The following is a 24,529-nucleotide window of genomic DNA, read 5'->3' on the forward strand; positions in this document are numbered from 1 at the left end:
TTTTTATTTGAAATCGGACTGAAATATCATCTAGCTGTCGTGTACAAATCTATTCTGAAAATTTCGTGTCTCTATTTTATCTGATCTCAGAAACATTGGTTGGACGGACAGACGGACGGACGGATAAACCAAATAATTAAGCCTCTGTTTAAAAAAATATTAAAAAGAAAAAGGGGGTAAAATGTTTCTCAGGCTACCAAAAACCTCAGCCTAGATCTGCCGTTGGGATTGTTTGGGAGTGGGGACGCCGATTGCATGGTTCGCCTAGGGCGCCAGTTGCTGGCAGCTAGTCTAGGGCTACCCCTGCTCAGAGGAGAGGCCAAGAGCTGAAATTGTATGGAAAACAAACTCCCCACTCATGCCAAGAGGTGCTTCCTTTTAAGTCAGGGTTATGACACATTAGTTTGAGTGGAGGAGTTCTCATTGTTGCTCTCTATGCCCTTCCTGTTCTGTGGATTAATGGACGATTTCAGTCTCCAGGGATCCCAATCCAGTACCTGTCCTGGACACTAAATTAACATTAAAAATTAAACAAATATAAAAGCCAGATTTACAGATTTTATAATATAATTGCAGATAAGTAACATCTCTTGTTAATACATAGGACCAAATTGTGCTGTGATTTAATTGTGCTTTTGTTAGACAAAGTTGGTTTAGCATTCAAGTGTTTTGCATTCTCAATCAAATGTAATATGTTATATGTGGTGGGGAGGAGCAAGGGTTTATGGCCCTTCCACTTTTTGCAACTGGCCTTGCCCCTCCTCTTCCCCTCCAAGGCCCCACCCCCGGCCAGGCCGGCAGCTGGAGCCCGTCTGGGGCGCCTGGGCAGCTGTGGGGAACCACGTACCTTCCAGTTGTCCTGGATGGGGGGTGTGGTCCCAGGGGTGGGGACATGGGCTGGGGGCCTCTCAGGGGGGGGGCCCGCACAGGTGGAGGGGTCCCCGCACAGGTGGAGGGGCCCCGGCCTGGCTCTGGCTTCCAGCTTGGCCAAGGGTGGGGCGTCAGGAGGAAGAAGAGGGGCAAGGCCACAGAGGTTTTGGGAAGGCTCCAGAATCCATGGTTCTATGGCCTGATATGTGGCATGCAATGTTATATATTTTGAATAGACTCCTAGATTCCAAGGCCAGACGGGACCACTATGATCATCTGGTCTGACCTCCTGTATAACACATGCCTTAGAACTTTCCCAAAGTAATTCCAAAGCATAGCTTTTACAAAACATCCAGTCTTGATTTAAAAATTGTCAGTGATGGCAGAATCCATTACAAACCTTGGTAAATTGTTCCAGTGGTTAATTACTCTCTCCGTTTAAAAATTTCCTGCTTATTTACAGTTGAATTTGTCTAGCTTCAACTTCCAGCCATTGGGTCATGTTACACCTTTCTTGGCTAGATTGAAGAGCGCATTTTTAAATATTTATTCCCCATATAGATACTGATAGACTGTAATCAAGCCGCTAATGTTCTTTTTCAATATGTGAGCCTACACATCTAAGATCTAGCAAGCTTTCATAATAAACTAGGAACATTTATTAGTGTTTTTTCTCCAACAAGAAATGGGTAAAATAAGAACCTTTTTCAATTTAGGCCTTGGGTATTTTATTCTCAGAGGTATTTCAGAATCAAGGAATTTGCATATTATTGAGCAGCTAGTTGTTAACTTTTGTGTGTCCTCTGCCTTGTCTTGTCTTGTGTTAGTTCATCGTATCTTATTTAGCTTGTTAGGATTTCAGATCAAGGAATATGTTATATGAGTTAGATCATCTTTTTTCCTACATGCAAGGGGAATGGGAAAAAGTGTTTGTTTTAAAGTAGAATATCTCTTCATCAGAGAAGGGACACAAGTAAAAGGCTTGACAAGTCTGTTGAAAAATAACTATATTTTTATTTTCCAGGTGGGTTGGTCACTTCTTTGTAAATTAATAGAAGTGTGTCCAGCCACTCTACATAACATAGCTCCTCAGGATGTTGGAAAGGATTGGGAAGTACTTGGTGTTCATCAGTAAGTATATAAATTTTACAAACAAATAGTGTATGCAAAATGTCTCCTAGAGTTCTTCTAGAAGAAGAAAGTAGGATAAATTTTTTTTTAGCACATTAAGTAATTGTTCTAGATTAACTTTCTAACTTGGTTATTACAATTTTATCGTATAGTAATGCAGAGTAAAAAAAAATCCCCTAGATTTCCCTCATAAGACTTAGGTGAAGATTGAAAGATTGTTTGGAACAGGATCTAATGGATAGAAACTAAGACAGCAAAGAGGAAAAAATACTTTTATAAAAAGATTTATTGGAAGGTGAACCAGTAAATTGCTGTGTCATTGATTGCCATTCCCATATTAGAAAATCTCTTTGAAATTAACTTGATCCGGGATTGTATGAGGAGCCTATATAGTGATCAGTGTGTTGTGTTTATGTCAAGTCTATTGTTTAGTAGGTAGGCTAAGACAGTATGTGTTGAGCCAGCTGGAGTTGTTAAGGTTTTTTTACTCCTAAATATGGTGCTTTACTATTAGAAAACTGGAAGTCATAAAAGCATGAACTGTCAGTAGGTTCTCATTTGGCAGGATGTGGAAAGGTCTCTTGGCTGGCCAAATGCCAATGAAGGCATTTCAGAACCATTCTGACAATATGGGGGCAAACATTTTAGGAGAGTGATATTACTATGTTTGCGAAGTCTTCAGATTGAATTATTCTTCTCATCAGCATTACCTCCATTTTCCCTGGGTTCGTTGTCCGCAAACTACTGCATCCGAGCACTGATCTCACTTAGGTACTACGACAGCCAGGGGATTCCATTCTTAGCATTCAGAATGAAAGAAATAAAGTTCTGTGACATCTACATACTGTTGGCAGATTAGGGCATTTTATGAACTCACCTAGCAGTACACATATCTTAAGTTGGAAAGAGGATAAAGTTTTGTGGAACTCCACAAGTGAGAACTTGTAAGGTAGAAGTGCAGTCACCTCGTAGTAGAGGTTAAGAGAGGAAGAATCTCTGCCACCTCATGGAGTTTCCATCAGTCTTGCTAGCTCTTTAAGATGGAACAGCAGCATCTCAGGATTTAAGCTGTCAAATGCAGCCAAATGATGCAGTAATATGGGTTTGGAGGTACGTTCCTTATCTGTGGTTAAGAAAAGATAATCCACTAGTGTGGTCAAATATGCAGTTTTGGTGGAATATGTAATTGGGAAGGTCCAATGTCACAGATCAGGTGCAGGTCAGGTGAGTACTCTTTCCAATCTTTCCCATTTCTTTACTCAAAAAGGATACCAGGTTATAGCTGATAAGATCAGTTGTGTCAAACTATAGTTTATTATGCAGTGGCTGGACTATAATTTTATATGGTAGATTGTTTGTTTATATAGTTAATTGTAGGTGCTGACTCCATGGGTGCTCCGGGGTTGGAGCACACATGGGGGGGGGGGGAAATAGTGGGTGCTCAGCACCCACCAGCTACAGCTGTTTGTAGGGCTGTCAATCAGCTGTTTGATGGCTGTGGAAGAGGCTTGGGGGAGGGCAGAGAGCAGCAAGCAGGGGCTGTGGGGGGGGCCCTCAGGGACCAGGGGCGGGAAGAGGTGGAGTGAGGGAGGGACTTGAGGGAAGGGGGTGGAATGGGGGTGGGAAGAAGCAGAGCGAGAATGGGGCATTGGAGGAAGAGGAGGAGTGGGGTGGGGCCTTGGGGTGGAGCGGGGGTTGAGCACCACTTGTGGGAAAAAGAAGTCATCAGAGGAATGAAGTTCTGGAACAGCCTTCCAAAGGAAACAGTGGGGGCAAAAGACGTATCTGACTTCAAGACAAAGCTTGATAAGTTTATAGAGGAGATGATATGATGGGATGGCATAATTTTGGCAATTAATTGATCTTTGAGTACTAGCGGTAGATATGCCTAATGGCCTGTGATGGGATGTTCAATGGTGTGGGATCTGAGTTACTACAGAGAATTCTTTCCTGGGTGTGTGGCTGGTGAGTCTTGCCCACATGCTCAGGGTTTAGCTGATCGCCATATATGGGGTCAGGAAGTAATTTTCCTCCAGGGCAGATTGGAAGAGGCCCTGGGGGTTTTTCGCCTTCCTCTGCAGCAAGGGGCATGGGTCACTTGCTGGAGGATTCTCTGCATCTTGAAGTCTTTAAACCACGATTTGAGGACTTCAATAGCTCAGACATAAGTTAGGGGTTTGTTACAGGAGTGGTTGAGTGAGATTCTGTGACCTGCATTGTGCATGAGGTCAGACTAGATGATCATAATGGTCCCTTCTGACCTTAAAGTCGATGATTGTCTATGGCAGAGGTGGGCAAACTATGGCCCGCGGGACCATCCTGCCCGGCCCCTGAGCTCCTGGCCGGGGAGGCTAGCCCCTGGCCCCTCCCACGCTGTTCCCCCTCCCCCTTAGCCTCAGCGTGCTATGCGGCCCGCACTCTGGCCTGCCGCTCCTGCCGGGCAACGTGGTGGCGTGGCTGGCTCCAGTATGGTAAGGGGGCGGGGAGTGGGAGATTCCGGGGGGCGGTCAGGGGACGGGGAGCAGGGGGCGGTTGGATGGGGCAGAGGTTCTGGGTGGGGGGGGCAGTTGGATGAGGAGCAGGGGGAGTTGGATGGGGGTGGGGTCCCAGGGTGCAGTTAGGGACGGGGGTGTGGATGGGTCCTGGCAGTCAGGGGACAGGGAGCGGGGTGGGGTCCTGGGGGCAGTTAAGGGCAGGGGTCCTGGGAGGGGGTGGTCAGGGGTCAGGGAGCAGCGGGGGTTGGATGGGGCGGGGGGTTCTGAGGGGGTGGGAAGTGGGAGGGGGTGGATAGGGGGCGGCGGCTAGGCTGTTTGGGGAGGCACAGCCTTCCCTACCTGGCTCTCCATACAGTTGTGCAACCCCGATGTGGCCCTTGGGCCAAAAAGTTTGCCCACCCCTGGTCTATGGAGTGCCTTTAAGGAGGCATTGACAGTTTTTGTTTCAATACCAGGTGCTCCACAAACCAGGAAGGACAATGACTGAACCCATATGGAATAGTTCAGATTTCTTTAATATTTTAAAGACTCCTTGTTGAGTGAATGGGCCAAATTCTAAGAGGAATGGTATAATAGTGTCAGTAAATACTGTCATTCATTCTTAGACTCCAGAAAGCTGATCTCTATTCTCGTGATCTAGTCACACAAGCCTCCCAAGGGTCCACATAGTAATGACGACAATAAAAGCAAAGCTCCTATCTAGACACAATCTGTTTCTCAGCATGAGCAGTAGGGCATGCTGCTGACCTCACCAAACATCATTTATTACCACTATAAATACTTTGGCCAATTCTGCACAGTCCTATCTGAAAGCATGACTAGAGAAACTAGTACTTGGTAAGGAGGTAAGCCTAGCATCTTTTTTGTCAGTGCTGAAGACAGAGCAAATCAGTTGTTATATTTAGAGCTCTTTGTAGGAGTGTCTGGTATGCACTTTAGTGCTGCTGCATTGCATCAACTGCCTGATGATTGTAGAGGGCAGTATGCAGTTAGGCTAACATAATTTATATACAGTTGATTTGTACTGTAAGATGATATACTTTTGTGTATTTTTGGGAAATAGAAATTTTAAGTTAGAAATTTTGACATAGATTGTAAGTGCTCTTGGGCAGAGATTGTCTTTTTACTCTGTTTGTACAGCACCTAGCACAATGGGTCCAGATCCATTATAAGGTCTGGTACCTGCTACAGTATGACAAACGAATAATTATAATAATTTGACTAATTGGTTCACAAGACCTTTTGGCTCAACCAAGGTATATTAAATGTTATAAAAAACCAATGCAGCAAATGAAGTAACTTTTCACATCTTGACTGATACGTTGATAAGTAGTTTATATAACAACTCTCAAAAAAGAAAACATAAGGAAATTCTCTCAGCATATCTGGGCTCTTTCTAAATGCTCACAAACGTTTTGCCAGAGCTTTTGTAATCCATAGGCGTGCGCACGGGGTGCTCAGGCACATCCTAATCAGGGCCGCCCCAAGAGCCAAAAAAAAAAAAAAAGTATGTGTGGGGAATTGGACTGCAGGAGATGGGGGCTGGGAGAATCCGGGGTAGGTGGGGCCCCGGCCCGGTGTCTCTTCTCCGCCCCTGCTCTCCCCTGCGGTGGCAGAAGCTTGGTGGTGCTGCACACCCCAGGCTCTGTCCTGCTGCTCCACGGCAGCTGGCAGCCAAGCTCCTGCCTCTTCCCCCAGCATGCTGCGTACTCGCCCCTGCTCCTCTCACTCTCTCTCCCTGTCTCCGATCAGCTCTGTGCAGGGGAGAGAGAGGAGGAAGTGGAGAAGAGGTGGGGGCAGGGCCTTGGGAAAGGGTGGAATCGGGGTATAGCCTCTCCAGCCCCCGCTGTGAACCGCTCTTGCACCCCCCTCACACACCCTAGCCCTCTGCCCGAACTCCTGCACCCCCCCGACGACCCCAGCCCTGACTCCTGCACCTCCACACATACCCAGCCCTCCACACCCCATGCCTTGTCTCCTGCACCCCTCACATCCCCACCCCCACCCTGAGCACCAAACGGGGAGCTCCTGCACCCTCCCACCCACATATCCACCTGCACCCCTCACACCAAATGGTAGCTGCCTCCAGTAAGCGCTCCACACTCCAACCTCCTTCCCCAACCCTGCATCCCCTCCCTCATTCTAGCTCCTGGCCAGACCCTGCACCCCAACCTCCAGCCTGCTCCTGCACCCTAACTCCCTCCCAGACCCTACATCCCTAGCTCTGTACTCAGTGCACCCCCACCCTCAGCTTGGTGCGGAGAGAGACAAAGAGAATGTGCTATAACTAGGGAGAAGGTAGGTACCCACTCTTTGTGGGCAGGAGTGGGGGGGATCCTGTTTACCCCCACCCCAGCCCTGCTGCACTTGCAGTTTACGCCCAGCCCCTCCCTTGCTCCAGGGACCAACCCTAACTCCCGCCCCGCTGTGCTTTTGCCCCCGGCCCCTGCCTTGCTCCAGTCAGCAGGGACTAAGCCTGCCCCCATGCCCCACTGTGCTCCTTTTGCCCCTGGCCCCTGCCTCACTCTAGCTGGGGACCAATCCTTCCCCCCCATCCCCACCATGTCCAGCTGTTAGGGTGGATAAAAATAAATTACTGTAAAAAAAAAAAATAAATAAAAAATATTGGATTTTTTAATTTACATGGGATTTTTGAGGGAAAAACTTATCTAAAGATAGTTTTAATTAAGATACATTATATATCATCATGGAATAGGGATTATAAATTCTAATTCTATAGTATGAGAGAATACATTAATGTGAAGTTTAAGAAAAGTTTTGTAAATGAGATCTAATAGTCCATGGATTAGGGACCCAATCTTATGGAGTTCCACAGGCTTCTGTATAGATTATTTAGGTTAATCTTTCTATCTACCCAATGGGACTCAGTGCTCAGTGTAGAAGATGCCATCGGAAATGCTTAGTTTTGCAGTTGTATTATGTTGTAGTATTAGGCAATAAACACGGAATTGCATAATATAGATGTTGTAGAAATGTATAGAAAGCCCGCGTTTGCTTGCAGCATGCATCCCCACTACTGAGGCACTGCATTACCATTACCCCTCCCCCTCCGACTACTATTCTAAAAAATTCTTTGACCTATACAAGCAGCCACATCAGGCGTGCCCAGCGCAGCGTCTACAGTGTTTGTAATCATTGTCGCATGTACGCTACTGAAATAGCATAACAAGCTTGTGGCTTTACGTTTTAATTCAATCATATGATGCCCCCTTTTAAAATATGGATCAGTTCGTTCTTAATATAAGAAAGGAGCAGACAAACTGAATTATAATGAATGTGATGATGGTAGTGCAAATACCTCGGACTCCTCGGTTAAGAACTTGGATGAAGATAGTGCTGCCACCATTCCAGTGCATGCAATAAACTGAGTAATGACCAATAGAAACAGACTTTGTTTCTTAGTTCAGGTCAGTGTAGTACCTATTCAAAGCCATCAAACATTCCATCTGATGACCCGGTCTGTGATATTCCAAAAAACAGATTAGAATGCCAGTCTCAATTATTTAGAGGTCCTTATCAGCCTAGATTGAATATGTTTCCTAGAAGTAAAATAGGGAATAAAGAAAGAAGTTTTCAGTCCGATTGGCATGAAAAGTATAGATGGTTAGAATATAGCCCATCAAAGGACACAACATTTTGCTTTTACTGCCATTTCGTCTCCTCTAATGATGCAGCAAACAAAGGTCACACTGATCCAGCATTTATTGATAAGGGATTCAGAAACTAGCATAGGGCTAACAAATGTTTTAAAAAACACCTATTGTAAAATCTCATGTGTTGAGCTGTTCTTCATGGTCAAGTTTTAATGAAGGGAAACCTATTGATGTATTGTTGGATGAGGGCAAGCAGACGTATCTGTCTAAACAAGAAGAAGAACGGTGCCATAACCGAAGTGTAATGGAATGACTGACTGACATTGTTCTGCGTTTGGCGAAAGGTGGGAGACCATTCAGGGATCACAATGAAAAAGTTGACAGTGTTGACAAGATTTAGAAATAAACATTTCTCAATATGCTCCAAAAATATGATCCTGTAATGGCAAAGCATGTGCAGCAATCTCCTCGAAATGCTACCTATCTGAGTAATCGCATCCAAAATGATTTAATTGTAGCCTTGAACAACATTGTGCAACAAAAGATTGTGTCTTCGCTAAATGGAAAAATGGTCTCAACAATTGCCACCGACACCATTGACTGTGGACACCATGAACAGATGTCCATTGTGGTATGATATTTTGACAATGAAAAACATAGTCCAGCTGAATATTTTGTGTCTGTTCAGAGACTATTAACAGTTGATGCTCAGTCTATTTTGGACCAGTTAAATGATGTCCTTGGCATTCTTAAAATTGACTGGTCATCAGTGATGTCTGTCTGTTTTGATGGCGCATCTACTATGTCTGGATGTACTGTGGGAGTTCAAATGAAATGTAAAGAAAGAAACAGTGAAATACTCGATGTACACTGCTATGCGCATTGTTTGAATCTTGTCCTAGAAGATGCATGCACTGCAAGTAAACAAAACAGAACTGTGGTTGATTTTTTTCATGTTATTCAGACTCTTTATACCTTCATGGAGGGGGGGAGTCCTGTGCGACATGCAGTAATGGAGAAGATTTCATAAGACGTAGGATTCCAGTTGAAGACTTTGAAGTCCCTGTCAAACACAAGATGGGCTGCTGTAAAACAAAACTACTCCATTTTACAAGCTTTACAAGAGATTATCGAAATAACTCGCCTTGCTGACGCTAAAATAAAAGCCAGGGGCCTTATCCATGAACTAAATTAATTCAAGGTTTCAGAGTAGCAGCCGTGTTAGTCTGTATCCGCAAAAAGAAAAGTACTCCTTTTCTTTTTGTAAATTCATTCAGGTTCATCTATGCCCTTCATATGATGCACCCTATTCTCCAGATGGTGGTAAAAGTGAGTAAGGCTCTTCAAGCTCCAGATCTCAACTTACTGCAATGACAAGGGTGAAAAGCTTGTATAACTCTTTGGCTGCAATGAAAAGTGGCCCAGAATGTTTTCAATGACAGTGTGAAAATGTGTGTAGAGTATGATATATCGATTCCTGCAGTTAAGAAGAGAAAAATGTTCACTTGTATTGATGACACATTTTGAGTTCCAGCATCACTTTGATACAAAAGAGGAGCAAGAGAGAATAACTTCTTTTATCCACTCCTAGACTCTGATTACTGGCATTGACCAGCGATTTGAACAGGAGACTTGTAAAATTGTGACTGCAATGGGAAAACTGCTGAGCTGAGACATTGGCAGGAACAATGAGAATCATTGCCAACAAATTTTAAAGTGTCCTTGGATGAGTTAGAAGCTGAAGTCGGATTGCTTCAGGGTTATGACGGATCTGTTCCTAAAGGTAGCACTATGAACACCACGAGAGAGTGGCTTGATTGGCTAAAGGAATTGTCCATGTTCCAGGCCTTTTACAAATCTATTCAATGTTTTGCAGTCTTACCTGTTACAAGCTGTTCATGAGAGAGATCCTTTTCGAAACTAGCACATGTAAAAAACAAACTAAGAAATACAATGTCCCAACAGCGCCTCGACTCAGTAATGATTTTGTACATTGAACAAGAATTGGCTTCGTCAGTTACAATGATGTGATTGAGGAATTTAAGTCCATAACACCTGGTGAGCGACGTCTTGTTTTCTAGGACAGGAAGATGAAGAAACCTTAATCTGTTTTCGTCAATTTGGGTTAGCTCATTATCTGGTTAAAGATAAAGATCAAGAAAATTGACTGTATCTTTGTATACGCCTGGTTATCACTACAGCAAAAAACCTGGTATTTTGTCTGATTTTTAGAGTTTGTATTTTTTAAGTAAAGTTTAGTTGCTAATTTTAAAAAACATTTTAAGTTTTTAGTTTTTTAGTTTCTTTAGTTTGTTTGATGAATAAAAATAATGTCCTTTATGATTGAGTATTCAATAAATGTTTGCCCAAAACAAAACAAAAAAACCAAAAAAATCTCCCTAGGTACACACCCTAATGAAATGTGCTGCGCATGCCTATGTTGTAATCTTTGACATTAAGTTGGTCATACAGTAAATGGAGTGAAAGTGTTTAACTTCTTCACTTTCAATTACTTTTGAGATGGGAGGATGTGTGGAGAATTTCTTTGTGCATTGCTCAATCTTTTGATCTTAATAACCAGGCCCCATTCTGTGTTTGTTTTGTTTGGCACTATACTGAACCAACTCATGTCTGTAGAATGTAGGTACTTCAGAGCTGAGATTTATTGTTTGGCACTGCTCACCTGTGGTGAAATGTCCAGAACACACAGGGGCAAACCTAATTTCCATTTCCCTTTATGTACTAGAGCTAGTGAGGGTCTGCTGTGCAAAGGAGGGGGTTGGATTTCAGGAGGCTGAGCAGAGTCACATGGGCCAACTTTGAGTTCTCCTTGCGTTCAGGGTGTGGCATATATGTGGGCAAGGGAGAAATTGAACAAAAGGATCTGTCTTTCCTCCACAATGGAGTGCATTAGGGATATTCAGGACTATGGTACTTCAGGCACTGGGTTGAAGTATCCTCTGGGAAGTCTGTGGAGCTACTCTACTAGTTTGAAGGGAGAATATTTTCCTTCCTTCCTTCCAAGCATCTCCCCAGCATTCAGTCCAACTAAGAATTTGTCTGAGGTCTCTGTCCCAGTGTAGAGGACCTGTATAAGTCCTTATGCCCCTCTTAAGCCCAACAGAGGAGATCAATGAATAATTTTGAAGGTGCAATGACCTCTTTTTCTCATGAATATCAAGACTGTTAAGAATGACCCAAATAGTGCACTTGATCCATAGGTTATGCAATGGTCACCTGGAGCCTACAACACCTGTTTTTTATTGGATTTGTGATGGGTCAAGACAGTGTCTCAGTTCACTGCAAATTGGTACACAAATCCAATATACATGGTAGGTAGTTGTTTTCAGATGTATGTCACTGACATAGAACATAGGGAACCTAGACATTTCATTCTATAAATAACACTACTACACATTACTTTGCTGTGTGATATGGAGGGTTGTAAACTGTGGCTGAAGACACCCCGAACTCATGAGGAGTGAGTAGAGTACCTGCTCTGCTGCTAGCTGATCCCTGGCTCCTAGACATTGAAGGTACCACTCTATTGGATTGGGACTCTTCAGCTCAAAGAATGGGGTCTGGAGAAAGGGGCAGGAAGAGCTGGGAACCAGCTAATCTCCCCAGCATATTCCTATGGGACCCTTTGATTTCCAGTGGAAAATGTGTCCAGAAGTTACTGTGGGTTGAACCATGCTGCAAATCGTACTATAGTGAGGGAGAGGGAAGACCAGTGAGCTGTGCACAGGCCTTGGGACTCCATGCGGGTATGCCTGTCTTCTAGGGAGTCTAAAGATCTACATGGATATTGGGGACCATTTGTTCTAGGCAAGGTGGTGAACTCCTTTCTCCTAGGTGGGACAGTTGTGAGGGAACTCAAATTTGTGAGGAAAATTTGTTTTTTCCTCAGTTGCTTTGCTGGTAAACTCAGCAGCATGTGGCCTATTCTCTTCCTTGGTAAAATATCTTTTATGTATATATTGGAATGATTGGCATCCCTTTTTTTTCTTTTTACCATTTTACTCCCATAGGGCCAGATTCTGCTCTCATGCATATACTTCCCCATTTACTTCAGTGGGAATTGTGCATGTGTATCTAATGGCAGAAGTTGTTCCTCAGCAGTTAATGATTTACAAGGGTCTTTTTATCTTTGTCTATCATTACATCTTTTTTCCTTTTTTTTTTAAAAGATATACAGTCTAAATAAACAAAGTATAATATATAAAAATAAAATATCAAAAACTAGTTATGGTCATCAATGGCTTAAAAAACCAAACTGACAGAAAGGTATAAAATTTCTTTGAGTTGGAGCTAAAAATGGCTTTAAAAAGCTTTCCCTAGGTTAAAAAAAATTCTATTTCTTGAAGCAAGTGTTTGCTGTATATCTATATTTGGTATACTTTGAATTAACATTTGATTAGTATTAATATTTTTTTCCATTTTAGGCATATTCTTAAAATGCTTACTATCCACAATGCAAACAGAAACCTCTTGATAATAGGACTCAAGACACTAAACCTACTACTCTCTTCAGGTATTATGCATTTTACTTTCCTAATTGGTATGATATTTTTAATTGTAGACTATAATATAAAATAGGTAATTCAACACATTGGGCCTGATTCTTCTCTGCTGTGCACCTCTGTGCAAAGTAGGAGTAAATGCTACAAAATTGTAATAGTAGTATTTTGCACCTACTTTGCACTCACTTTGCATAGGTGTATAGAACCCCACTGGCTGCAAGGCAATGGAAAATGTAGACTTCTTCATTTTTGCTTCTAAGAATTTTTGTTCAGAACCAGCAGCATTAGCATAGTAAGAGATGCTTGCTGAGTAGTTAAGTAATTTTTCTTACTAACTGGAAGGGCAAGTTTAACTGATTCTGACGTGCTTCCATTTGTAATAGCTAGTATTTCTGAAAAGATCAGATTCTCTTGGAGACACAGTAATTTATATCATTCTGCTCACTAACACACTGATCCTGCTACACCTGAGAGCTTCCTGTGAGATGTTGAACTTTTTGAACTCCCACTTAAATTAATGGGTATCCCCAAGGGTTATATTCTGCCACCCTTACTCTCACTGAGTAATATCTTACTGTACAAATACAGTAGAACCTCAATTTTATGAACACGTATCTTACAGTCAGTCAGTTACAGGAACCATTTTTCCCGATGGAAAAAAATCACATAATGAAAGTGACAATGTTGAAGAACAAGTCAACATCCCTTCACATTCTGGTGTCTTCTGTGCATTGGAAATAACTTTTCAGTGGTTTGAAGAAAGCAATGCAATGCATCATACTGCAAGTTAGGCACCGAACCTACTGTAATTTTGGGATGTTCAGTTTTATGAATTTTTTGATTTTATGAATTCCTCAATCCCCAATTAGTTCATAAATTAGAGGCTCAACTGTAGTGAGGACTATGTGCTTGATCCCAAGCCTGTTGATGCCAGCGGTAGTCATTCCATTGAGTTTAACAAGTTTTAGGTCGGGTCCTATTTGCAGACCAAGGTACTACTCAATATGAACAATAACAATGGCAAAATATGGCCATTAGTGAATGACTACTGCTAGTAGTTTTCCTTCAGTCTCATATGTCACAATGCTCCTAAGCTATCAACTAGTTATTCTATCATAGGTTATTTCTTACTGAAACTGTTCCTCCCAGTGATGCAGTAGATGTAATTGATTAATCAAACTTTACCCTTATCACTGCATTTTGGTTGTCTTACCTCAGAAAATGTATTGGAAACTGTATTTTCTGTCACAAATAACTTTAATTATTCTTTATTTTTATATATATAATATGTATACTTTAATTATATTCCAGTTAGAGCTGCCTAGCCAAGGAGATTGCAGAGCTGTAGGACTATACATTCTCTATATACTATAGGTTCTGAATAGAACAGAATAGTAACTGAAATAGTACGCATAATGAATCATACTTTTCATTAACACAACCTTGAAAAATTGTCATGAAAATGTATTAGTCCAACAAAAAATACACCCTTCTCATGATAATCAGTATCATGAAAGAACCTAATGATATTTTACTCATCCATCAGAAAAATTACTTGTCATAGGTGAGTGGTTGAGTGGAGTTTTGCAAGGCTGTTTTTAATCCTTCTGATGAGTTGTTTTACATGGTCACCTATTTACTAGACACTTTCACCCATAGACAGAGTTTATCATAGACTTTTAAAGAACCCATGTTAATTTAAAACAAAATGGGTTCAAGACATGTAGAAAATGCCATAAGCATTTTTTATTCTTTATAATACAAGCAGTTGGCTTGATGCTTCAGTCCTTATACAGGCAATTGTTCCATTGGGATTTTGCCTGCATAGGAACTGAAGGATTGGGCCTAGTGACAGCAAGTGACTCTGGGAAACCCTTATTTGCTGTAACACATGGATTTAACTCATCATAGTGAAGAACAAAACTAACACTTTTAAAGATAGTATGAAATAATTTGTAATTTTATCAATCAAGTATCGTGCTTCAGACAGAAATGATCCATGTAGCTTAGTACAGAATGTAATCACGTCTCATTTTCTATTCTGCTTTATAGATATAATTACAATTATGCTCTTAGATGAAGAGACAGATGTATTTTTGTTGGTGTTTGATGCTATGCAAACCTTCCCAAACAATGAAGAAATCCAGCAATATGGATGTAAAACTTTGCACATGCTTTTTGAGAAAGGTATTTATATTTTTCAGTTTATCAAGATGTAATGATTCATAATTTGGGAATAAACTAAAGATGACTACCTAGCTGCAAAAATACATGCTATGAGTTCTGAACTGCGTTATATTTTTATATAAATAAAGAAAGGATCACACCTCAGTTGATTGGGTTAATCAATACAAAATCCAGCTTTCAAGATCATACAAGAAAATACTCCATTGACTTTAGTGCCGCTAAAAGTCAGACCGATGTCCATGTGTAAATGTCTTCACTTCAGAATAGTTGTGATTCTGATTGTTTATGTTTCTGAAATTGCTAAAGGTTTGGAGAATTTCACATTTACAGTATAATCATTTTGTTATTTTAATGTTTCTTCTGAAAAATAAAATCTTTATGTACTGAAAACCTGCAAAATAGTTTTTACTTGCCATAGCTGGGTTTGATAGACCATGATATGATTATTAAAGCAGGTCTTGAATCAAATTGAAGCATCTTGTTTTAAAGTTAATTTTAAGAAATGCAACACTCTTACTGAGCCCACAACTATCTCTGGTCAACACCTATAAACAAATCTCCACTCCTCTGCTTCTGCCAGAACATGTATAAAAATATCAGACAATTTAGTATTTCTCTCTCCGTCATTCAGATGTCACTGTCTTCTAAGCTAATAGGGATAATGACTATATCTTCACATGTTCTTGTACAAACCTAGCACAATAATATCTCAGTTTTGATCATGGTCTCTGGTGATAAGGAAGTATAAATTTAAATTAATATTAGTGTCATACATGTTTGTTTTAATTTTGTAAAATGTAATTTATGTAATTCAATTTTTTTCTTGGATTTGATAATTTTCTTCTTATAATTTACTATTATATTTGTTTGGACTAAATTCTTTGCTACTTTATCAAACAAAACTCCCACTGAATTTTGTTATCAATTCAAAATGGAATAAATAAGTGACTGATAGGATTTGGCCAGGTGAACAAATAGACTAATACTGCAAAATAGACTAATAATGCAAATCCATTCATTTGATATGCTGCTGCTGACAATTTTTTCTTAGAGTTAATGCTTTCTTGCATTTTTACTCATATAAATTGGATTATCCATTTATACAAATACAATGTTCTAAAACAACCAAAATTTTAATGCAATGTACACTGGTAAGCAGCTCTAGTACATAATTAATACGCTATATTCCCAGATATGCTTAATAGATGACATGTACAATGGCAAAGGCCTACAAAACTAGTAAAAGATATAACATTATATCCGTGCTCATTCTAAAAAATAAATGGAATGTGTCATTACATCCACACAACTTTAGGGTTTGATCCTCTTTGTAGATACTTTTATTTTTCTATTAGAGCTTACAGCTATAAAACCGTATCATGACATTGATTTTTTTAAGGAGTCTTGGTCACTGGTTTCAATAAAGTGTTCTGCTTAAAATTCAGTTTTATATAAAATAACTAATTTTAATGTATGAAAGAAATTACCGGTTTTTACACTGCATCTCAACCATATGCAAAAAGAGAAATTGATCAAGTTAGTTCATCCATTTATGTCTACAGTACCGCCTGTGTCAGCAAAATTTGTCTCTCAGGAGGGTGGGTTTTTTTGCTGATAGGAGAACTCTCTCCTGTTGCCATAGAGCGTCTTCATTGCGTGCGTGCGTGCACACACACACACACTGCAGTGGCGCAGCTGCTGCTGCAGCTCAACCTTAAGATCTCTTACTTATGTAAGCAACAGAACAGTCAATTGATAGAAAACAGGTGTTTCAGTTCCCATTTCACTTGCTATTTTATCATAAAGGTTTTAACCCAAAGGAAGACAATGCTGAGAAAAGTCTTAAATTATTGAAAGGATTTTAGTGTCTAGAGCATTTCCCTTATGCAAAAGGAATAAAATAAATATCAGAAAACTTTGTAAAAAAAAGCAATTGTTTTTAATTATACCAAGCTGTACAAGTGTATTATTTCCTTAAAACCTACTACATCTCTGTTTGCTTTTCAATTTAGTTCCAGAAGAGCAGCTGACTGAATTTGTTGAAAGCAAAGATCACATGATCATACTGAATGTGTTAAAACAGTTTCAAGAAAAAGAAGATGTAGTACTTCCGGCACTTTATTCTTTACATTCATTAGCTGGTCCATGTAAGTGCATTACTATAGCATTTGGGTCTATTGGTCTTTTCAAATCACTCACACTAGGACATTCAGTTCTGAAATGTTCTCTATAGTGCTTCATGAATTCCCAGAGTAGTTCAAAGGAAAGCCATACACACTGGTGCACTGGATGGCTTTTGGTATCTGAGGAGGTTCGGTTTAGGCGGCTGAGCAAATCTGCTTTAGCAGAAGGTGGGAGACTAAAATGTGAGAGCAGCCTCGAATCCCTCTGTGCCCACCCAGTCCTGGACAGCTATTGGCACCTCACAGGCTTAGAACTGCTCGATTGTTCCATTATTTAAGATCCACTCTATTTTTGTTCTTCTTTGGGTGGAAGCTTTCTTTTTTGTATATTTGGGCTACTTATAATTTAATTATTTGTGAAGTGTATAGAATACTGTTTGTTGAACACAAGTTTAGTTTTCAGAGTAGCAACCGTGTTAGTCTGTATTCACAAAAAGAAAAGGAGTACTTGTGGCACCTTATAGACTCTCATAACTGAGAAATCAAAAAAGTAAGCACTTGAAAATAAGGAGGTTTCTCAGCTGCTAAGAATTATATTAATTAAACATTGTGGTTACTTAGTGCTGAAACAAAATATGTGGCCTCCTTTTACTCTGAAGTAAGCTGCTTCAGAATTCTTACAAGCTCAGTTGGACCCTCCCGCTTGTGGAGTCCCAGAGCTTGGACTCCAGCCTAAGCACAAATGTCTCCATAGCTATTTTGCAGCCCAAGCCCAAGTCTGCTGATCCTGACCAGCTGGGTAGACATTTAATTGCTAGGTAGACATACCCTGATTTAATAGAGGCAGACCTGCTTTTTGTCCCCATTTCTATTAGAAGATGATCTGCTCAGCCTCTTTCACTAATCATTAATAAGAATTTTTTGTTGTTGTTCGCTATATATTACTTGCACTTTAAACTAGGTGTAGAAATATTTGCAATTAAAACCTGCACTTTGGCACATCATTCAAAAAGCCAGAAGCATACCTTAGCTGAACACTTCAAAGCATCCTCAATCTATTGACAGGTTTCAGAGTAGCAGCCGTGTTAGTCTGTATTTGCAAAAAGAAAAGGAGTACTTGTGGCACCTTAGAGACTAACAAATTTATTAGAGCATAAGCTTTCGTGAGCTACAGCTCACTTCATCGGATACATTTGGTGGAAAATACAGTGGGGAGATTTATATATACACACACACACACAGAGCACATGAAACAATGGTTTTGTCGTACACACTGTAAGGAGAGTGATCACTTAAGATGAGCCATCACCAGCAGTGGGGGGTGGGGGGAAGGAGGAAAACCTTTCATGGTGACAAGCAAGGTAGGCCATTTCCAGCAGTTAACAAGAACATCTGAGGAACAGTGAGGGGTGGGGTGGGGGGGAGAAAAAACATGGGGAAATAGTTTTACTTTGTGTAATGACTCATCCATTCCCAGTCTCTATTCAAGCCTAAGTTAATTGTATCCAGTTTGCAAATTAATTCCAATTCAGCAGTCTCTCGTTGGAGTCTGTTTTTGAAGCTTTTTTGTTGAAGGATAGCCACCCTCAGGCCTGTAATCGAGTGACCGCAGAGATTGAAGTGTTCTCCGACTGGTTTTTGAATGTTATAATTCTTGACGTCTGATTTGTGTCCATTCATTCTTTTATGTAGAGACTGTCCAGTTTGACCAATGTACATGGCAGAGGGGCATTGCTGGCACATGATGGCATATACCACATTGGTAGATGCGCAGGTGAACGAGCCTCTGATAGTGTGGCTGATGTGATTAGGCCCTATGATGGTGTCCTCTGAATAGATATGTGGACAGAGTTGGCAACGGGCTTTGTTGCAAGGTTAGGTTCCTGGGTTAGTGGTTCTGTTGTGTGGTGAGTGGTTGCTGGTGACTATTTGCTTCAGGTTGGGGGGCTGTCTGTAGGCAAGGACTGTCCTGTCTCCCAAGATCTGTGAGAGTGATGGGTCTTTCAGGATAGGTTGTAGATCCTTGATGATGCGTTGGAGAGGTTTTAGTTGGGGGCTGAAGGTGATAGCTAGTGGCGTTCTGTTATTTTCTTTGTTGAGCCTGTCCTGTAGTAGGTGACTTCTGGGTACTCTTCTGGCTCTGTCAATCTTTACAACACACACTTTGCTTCTCGACAAAAGAATAAGGACACTAAACTATCTAAACTACTACATGCCACAAGGGGCCACAACAGTGGTTCCCGTAACCCACCCAGCAATATTGTTAATCTATCCATAGAGTTAATCTATATTCTTAACCCAGCAGAAGAATCTGTCCTATCTCGGGGCTTCTCCTTTTGCCCCTCCACCCGCACAAACATGATGCAGTTCTGTGGTGACCTAGAATCCTATTTTTGACGTCTCCAACTCAAGTAATATTTCCAACACACCTCTGACCAACATATTAACCCACAGAGACCTTCCTACCAACACTACAAAAAGAAGGATTCTAGGTGGACTCCTCCTGAAGGTCGAAACTGCAGACTGGACTTCTGCATAGAGTGCTTCCACCGACATGCATGGGCTGAAATTGTGGAAAAGCAGCATCACTTGCCCCATAACCTCAGACATGTAGAACACAATGCCATCCACAGCCTCAGAAACAACTCTGACATCATAATCAAAAAGACTGACAAAGGAGGTGCTGTCGTCATCATGAATAGGTCGGAATGGGAACAAGAGGCTACTAGGCAGCTCTCCAACACCATTTTCTACAAGCCATTACCCTCTGATCCCACTGAGAGTTACCAAAAGAAACTACAGCATTTGTTCAAGAAACTCCCTGAAAAAGCACAAGAACAAATCCGCACAGACACACCCCTAGAACCCCGACCTGGGGTATTCTATCTGCTACCCAAGATCCATAAACCTGGAAATCCTGGACGCCCCATCATCTCAGGCATTGGCATCCTGACAGCAGGATTGTCTGGCTATGTAGACTCCCTCCTCAGGCCCTACGTTACCAGCACTCCCAGCTATCTTCGAGACACCACTGACTTCCTGAGGAAACTACAATCCATTGGTGATCACAGACCTGAGGGTGGCTATCCTTCAACAAAAAAACTTCAAAAACAGACTCCAACGAGAGACTGCTGAATTGGAATTAATTTGCAAACTGGATACAATTAACTTAGTTTTACTTCCTGTAATGACTCATCCACTCCCAGTCTCTATTCAAGCCTATTTCCCCATGTTATTCCCCTCACCCCCCACTGTTCCTCAGATGTTCTTGTCAACTGCTGGAAACGGCCCACCTTGATTATCACTACAAAAGGTTTTCTTCCTCCCCCCCACCCCTTGCTGGTAATAGCTCATCTTAAGTGATCACTCTCCTTACAGTGTGTATGATAAAACCCATTGTTTCATGTGCTCTGTGTGTGTGTATATAAATCTCCCCACTGTATTTTCCACCAAATGCATCCGATGAAGTGAGCTGTAGCTCACGAAAGCTTATGCTCAAATAAATTTGTTAGTCTCTACGGTGCCACAAGTACTCCTTTTCTATCTATTGAGTGGGTATAGGGCTGAGCTAACTGTCAAAATAAGTGATGTTAATTTTCCCACAAAAAGGAGAGGAGATTAGAATTACAATGGTTAGAGCAGGACACTAGGAGTCAACATTTCTGGGTTGTATGCCAGGCCCTTCCACTGAACTGATATATATATCCTTGGGCTAATCACTTAAATACTGTATATTTCTGTTTACTCATCTGTAAAATGTGCAAAGAAATATTTACCTCCTGTTTACATATTTAATTAATATTTATAAAGTACCTGGAGACCTCTTTATGAACGGTGCTATATAAGTAAAAAGTATTATTTCTGTTAAATGGCTAACTATATAATGAATGCATATCAGTAACAATTTGCACTCTAAGTGACTCTAAGTTGAAGTAAAATAGCATTTGTAAATATAGGTTTTAGCTAATGTATTTCATTGTGGAAATAAGTAGAAATAATAAAAATTGTCACAATGGCTGAAACCAAAGTATAGATCCAGTTTTTGAAATACATGTATATATTCAAACCTTGTCATTTAATTTTTCTTATTTAAGAAGCATAACAATGTTGTTTTTTTTACTTTAGCCAGCAATGTTGAAGTGCTCATGTCTGGAAATGTTAGATGTTACAATGTCATAGTGGAAATGATGAAGACATTCCCCAACAGTGAACCAATTCAGGAAGTGAGTTGCTGTTTATTGCACAAGCTTACACTGCGTAAGTTCATGAAACAGTATTTTATACTGAAGTTTTTCATTGTTTGCTTACGTCTTTAACAGCTGACAGTGTTGCTAGTGGCAAGATTACACGACCAGTTAACCTTTAGAATAGAACTGGATTAATGTTTATATCTATCCAGGCAATAAAGAATTTATTTGTATTGTGGTAGCTCCTAAGGCCCCAGTTGTGTAGAAACAACGCTGTACAAATACAGAACAAAAAGACAGCCTGTACCCTGAAAAACTTACACTCTAAGTACAAGCTAAGTGAGAGGAGATAGATACAACAAACAGACAGGAGAAGCACAAGGTAACAATGACATCTATAAAAAGAAAAGGAGTACTTGTGGCACCTTAGAGACTAACAAATTTATTGGAGCATAAGCTTTCGTGAGCTACAGCTCACTTCATCGGATGCATTTGGTGGAAAAAACAGAGGAGAGATTTATATACACACACACACAGAACATGAAACAATGGGTTTATCATACACACTGTAAGGAGAGTGATCACTTAAGATAAGCCATCACCCACAGCAGGGGGGGAAAGGAGGAAAACCTTCCATGGTGACAATCAGGTAGGCAAATTCCAGCAGTTAACAAGAATATCAGAGGAACAGTGGGGGGTGGGGTGGGGGGGAGAAATACCATGGGGAAATAGTTTTACTTTGTGTAATGACTCATCCATTCCCAGTCTCTATTCAAGCCTAAGTTAATTGTATCCAGTTTGCAAATTAATTCCAATTCAGCAGTCTCTCGTTGGAGTCTGTTTTTGAAGCTTTTTTGTTGAAGTATAGCCACTCTTAGGTCTGTGATCGAGTGACCAGAGAGATTGAAGTGTTCTCCAACTGGTTTTTGAATGTTATAATTCTTGACGTCTGATTTGTGTCCATTCATTCTTTTACGTAGAGACTGTCCAGTTTGGCCAATGTACATGGCAGAGGGGCATTGCTGGCACATGATGGCATATATCACATTGGTAGATGCGCAGGTGAACGAGCCTCTGATAGTGTGGCTGATGTGATTAGACCCTATGATGGTATCCCCTGAATAGATATGTGGACAGAGTTGGCAACGGGCTTTGTTGCAAGGATAGGTTCCTGGGTTAGTGGTTCTGTTGTGTGGTGTGTGGTTGCTGGTGAGTATTTGCTTCAGATTGGGGGGCTGTCTGTAAGCAAGGACTGGTCTGTCTCCCAAGATCTGTGAGAGTGATGGGTCGTCCTTCAGGATAGGTTGTAGATCCTTGATGATGCGTTGGAGAGGTTTTAGTTGGGGGCTGAAGGTGATGGCTAGTGGCGTTCTGTTGTTTTCTTTGTTGGGCCTGTCCTGTAGTAGGTGACTTCTGGGTACTCTTCTGGCTCTGTCAATCTGTTTCTTCACTTCAGCAGGTGGGTATTGTAGTTGTAGGAATGCATGATAGAGATCTTGTAGGTGTTTCTCTGTCTGAGGGGTTGGAGCAAATGCGGTTATATCGTAGCGCTTGGCTGTAGACAATGGATCGAGTGGTATGATCTGGATGAAAGCTAGAGGCATGTAGGTAGGAATAGCGGTCAGTAGGTTTCCGATATAGGGTGGTGTTTATGTGACCATCGCTTATTAGCACCGTAGTGTCCAGGAAGTGGATCTCTTGTGTGGACTGGTCCAGGCTGAGGTTGATGGTGGGATGGAAATTGTTGAAATCATGGTGGAATTCCTCAAGAGCTTCTTTTCCATGGGTCCAGATGATGAAGATGTCATCAATGTAGTGCAAATATAGTAGGGGCATTAGGGGACGAGAGCTGAGGAAGCGTTGTTCTAAGTCAGCCATAAAACTTGGTGACTTTGTCCTGACCCATAACTATTTCACATTTGGTGACAATGTATACCTTCAAATCAGCGGCACTGCGATGGGTACCCACATGGCCCCACAGTATGCCAACATTTTTATGGCTGACTTAGAACAACGCTTCCTCAGCTCTCGTCCCCTAATGCCCCTACTCTACTTGCGCTACATTGATGACATCTTCATCATCTGGACCCATGGAAAAGAAGCTCTTGAGGAATTCCACCATGATTTCAACAATTTCCATCCCACCATCAACCTCAGCCTGGACCAGTCCACACAAGAGATCCACTTCCTGGACACTACGGTGCTAATAAGCGATGGTCACATAAACACCACCCTATATCGGAAACCTACTGACCGCTATTCCTACCTACATGCCTCTAGCTTTCATCCAGATCATACCACTCGATCCATCGTCTACAGCCAAGCGCTACGATATAACCGCATTTGCTCCAACCCCTCAGACAGAGACAAACACCTACAAGATCTCTATCATGCATTCCTACAACTACAATACCCACCTGCTGAAGTGAAGAAACAGATTGACAGAGCCAGAAGAGTACCCAGAAGTCACCTACTACAGGACAGGCCCAACAAAGAAAACAACAGAACGCCACTAGCCATCACCTTCAGCCCCCAACTAAAACCTCTCCAACGCATCATCAAGGATCTACAACCTATCCTGAAGGACGAGCCATCGCTCTCTCAGATCTTGGGAGATAGACCAGTCCTTGCTTACAGACAGCCCCCCAATCTGAAGCAAATACTCACCAGCAACCACACACCACACAACAGAACCACTAACCCAGGAACCTATCCTTGCAACAAAGCCCGTTGCCAACTCTGTCCACATATCTATTCAGGGGATACCATCATAGGGCCTAATCACATCAGTCACACTATCAGAGGCTTGTTCACCTGCGCATCTACCAATGTGATATATGCCATCATGTGCCAGCAATGCCCATCTGCCATGTACATTGGCCAAACTGGACAGTCTCTACGTAAAAGAATGAATGGACACAAATCAGACGTCAAGAATTATAACATTCAAAAACCAGTTGGAGAACACTTCAATCTCTCTGGTCACTCGATCACAGATCTTAGAGTGGCTATCCTTCAACAAAAAAGCTTCAAAAACAGACTCCAACGAGAGACTGCTGAATTGGAATTAATTTGCAAATTGGATACAATTAACTTAGGCTTGAATAGAGACCGGGAATGGATGAGTCATTACACAAAGGAAAACTATTTCCCCATGGTATTTCTCCCTCCCACCCCACCCCCCACTGTTCCTCAGATATTCTTGTTAACTGCTGGAATTAGCCTACCTTGCTTGTCACCATGAAAGGTTTTCCTCCTTTCCCCCCCTGCTGCTGGTGATGGCTTATCTTAAGTGATCACTCTCCTTACAGTATGTATGATAAACCCACTGTTTCATGTTCTCTGTGTGTGTATATAAATCTCCCCTCTGTTTTTTCCACCAAATGCATCCGATGAAGT

General features: G+C 41.4%; 1 protein-coding gene across 1 annotated transcript in view; it reads left to right on the forward strand.

Annotated features, from left to right (window-relative positions):
• The window catches only part of LRRK2 (leucine rich repeat kinase 2), a 133,633-nt gene that overhangs the window by 13,662 nt on the left and 95,442 nt on the right, over positions 1-24,529 (forward strand). The window contains 5 exon segments of the mRNA XM_038415017.2: positions 1,895-2,001; positions 12,556-12,644; positions 14,686-14,820; positions 16,833-16,967; positions 21,069-21,200. Of these exon segments, the coding sequence (XP_038270945.2) occupies positions 1,895-2,001; positions 12,556-12,644; positions 14,686-14,820; positions 16,833-16,967; positions 21,069-21,200 (598 nt within the window).

This window comes from Dermochelys coriacea, chromosome 1 (assembly GCF_009764565.3).
Source record: "Dermochelys coriacea isolate rDerCor1 chromosome 1, rDerCor1.pri.v4, whole genome shotgun sequence".
NCBI classification, from domain to species: Eukaryota; Metazoa; Chordata; order Testudines; family Dermochelyidae; genus Dermochelys; species Dermochelys coriacea.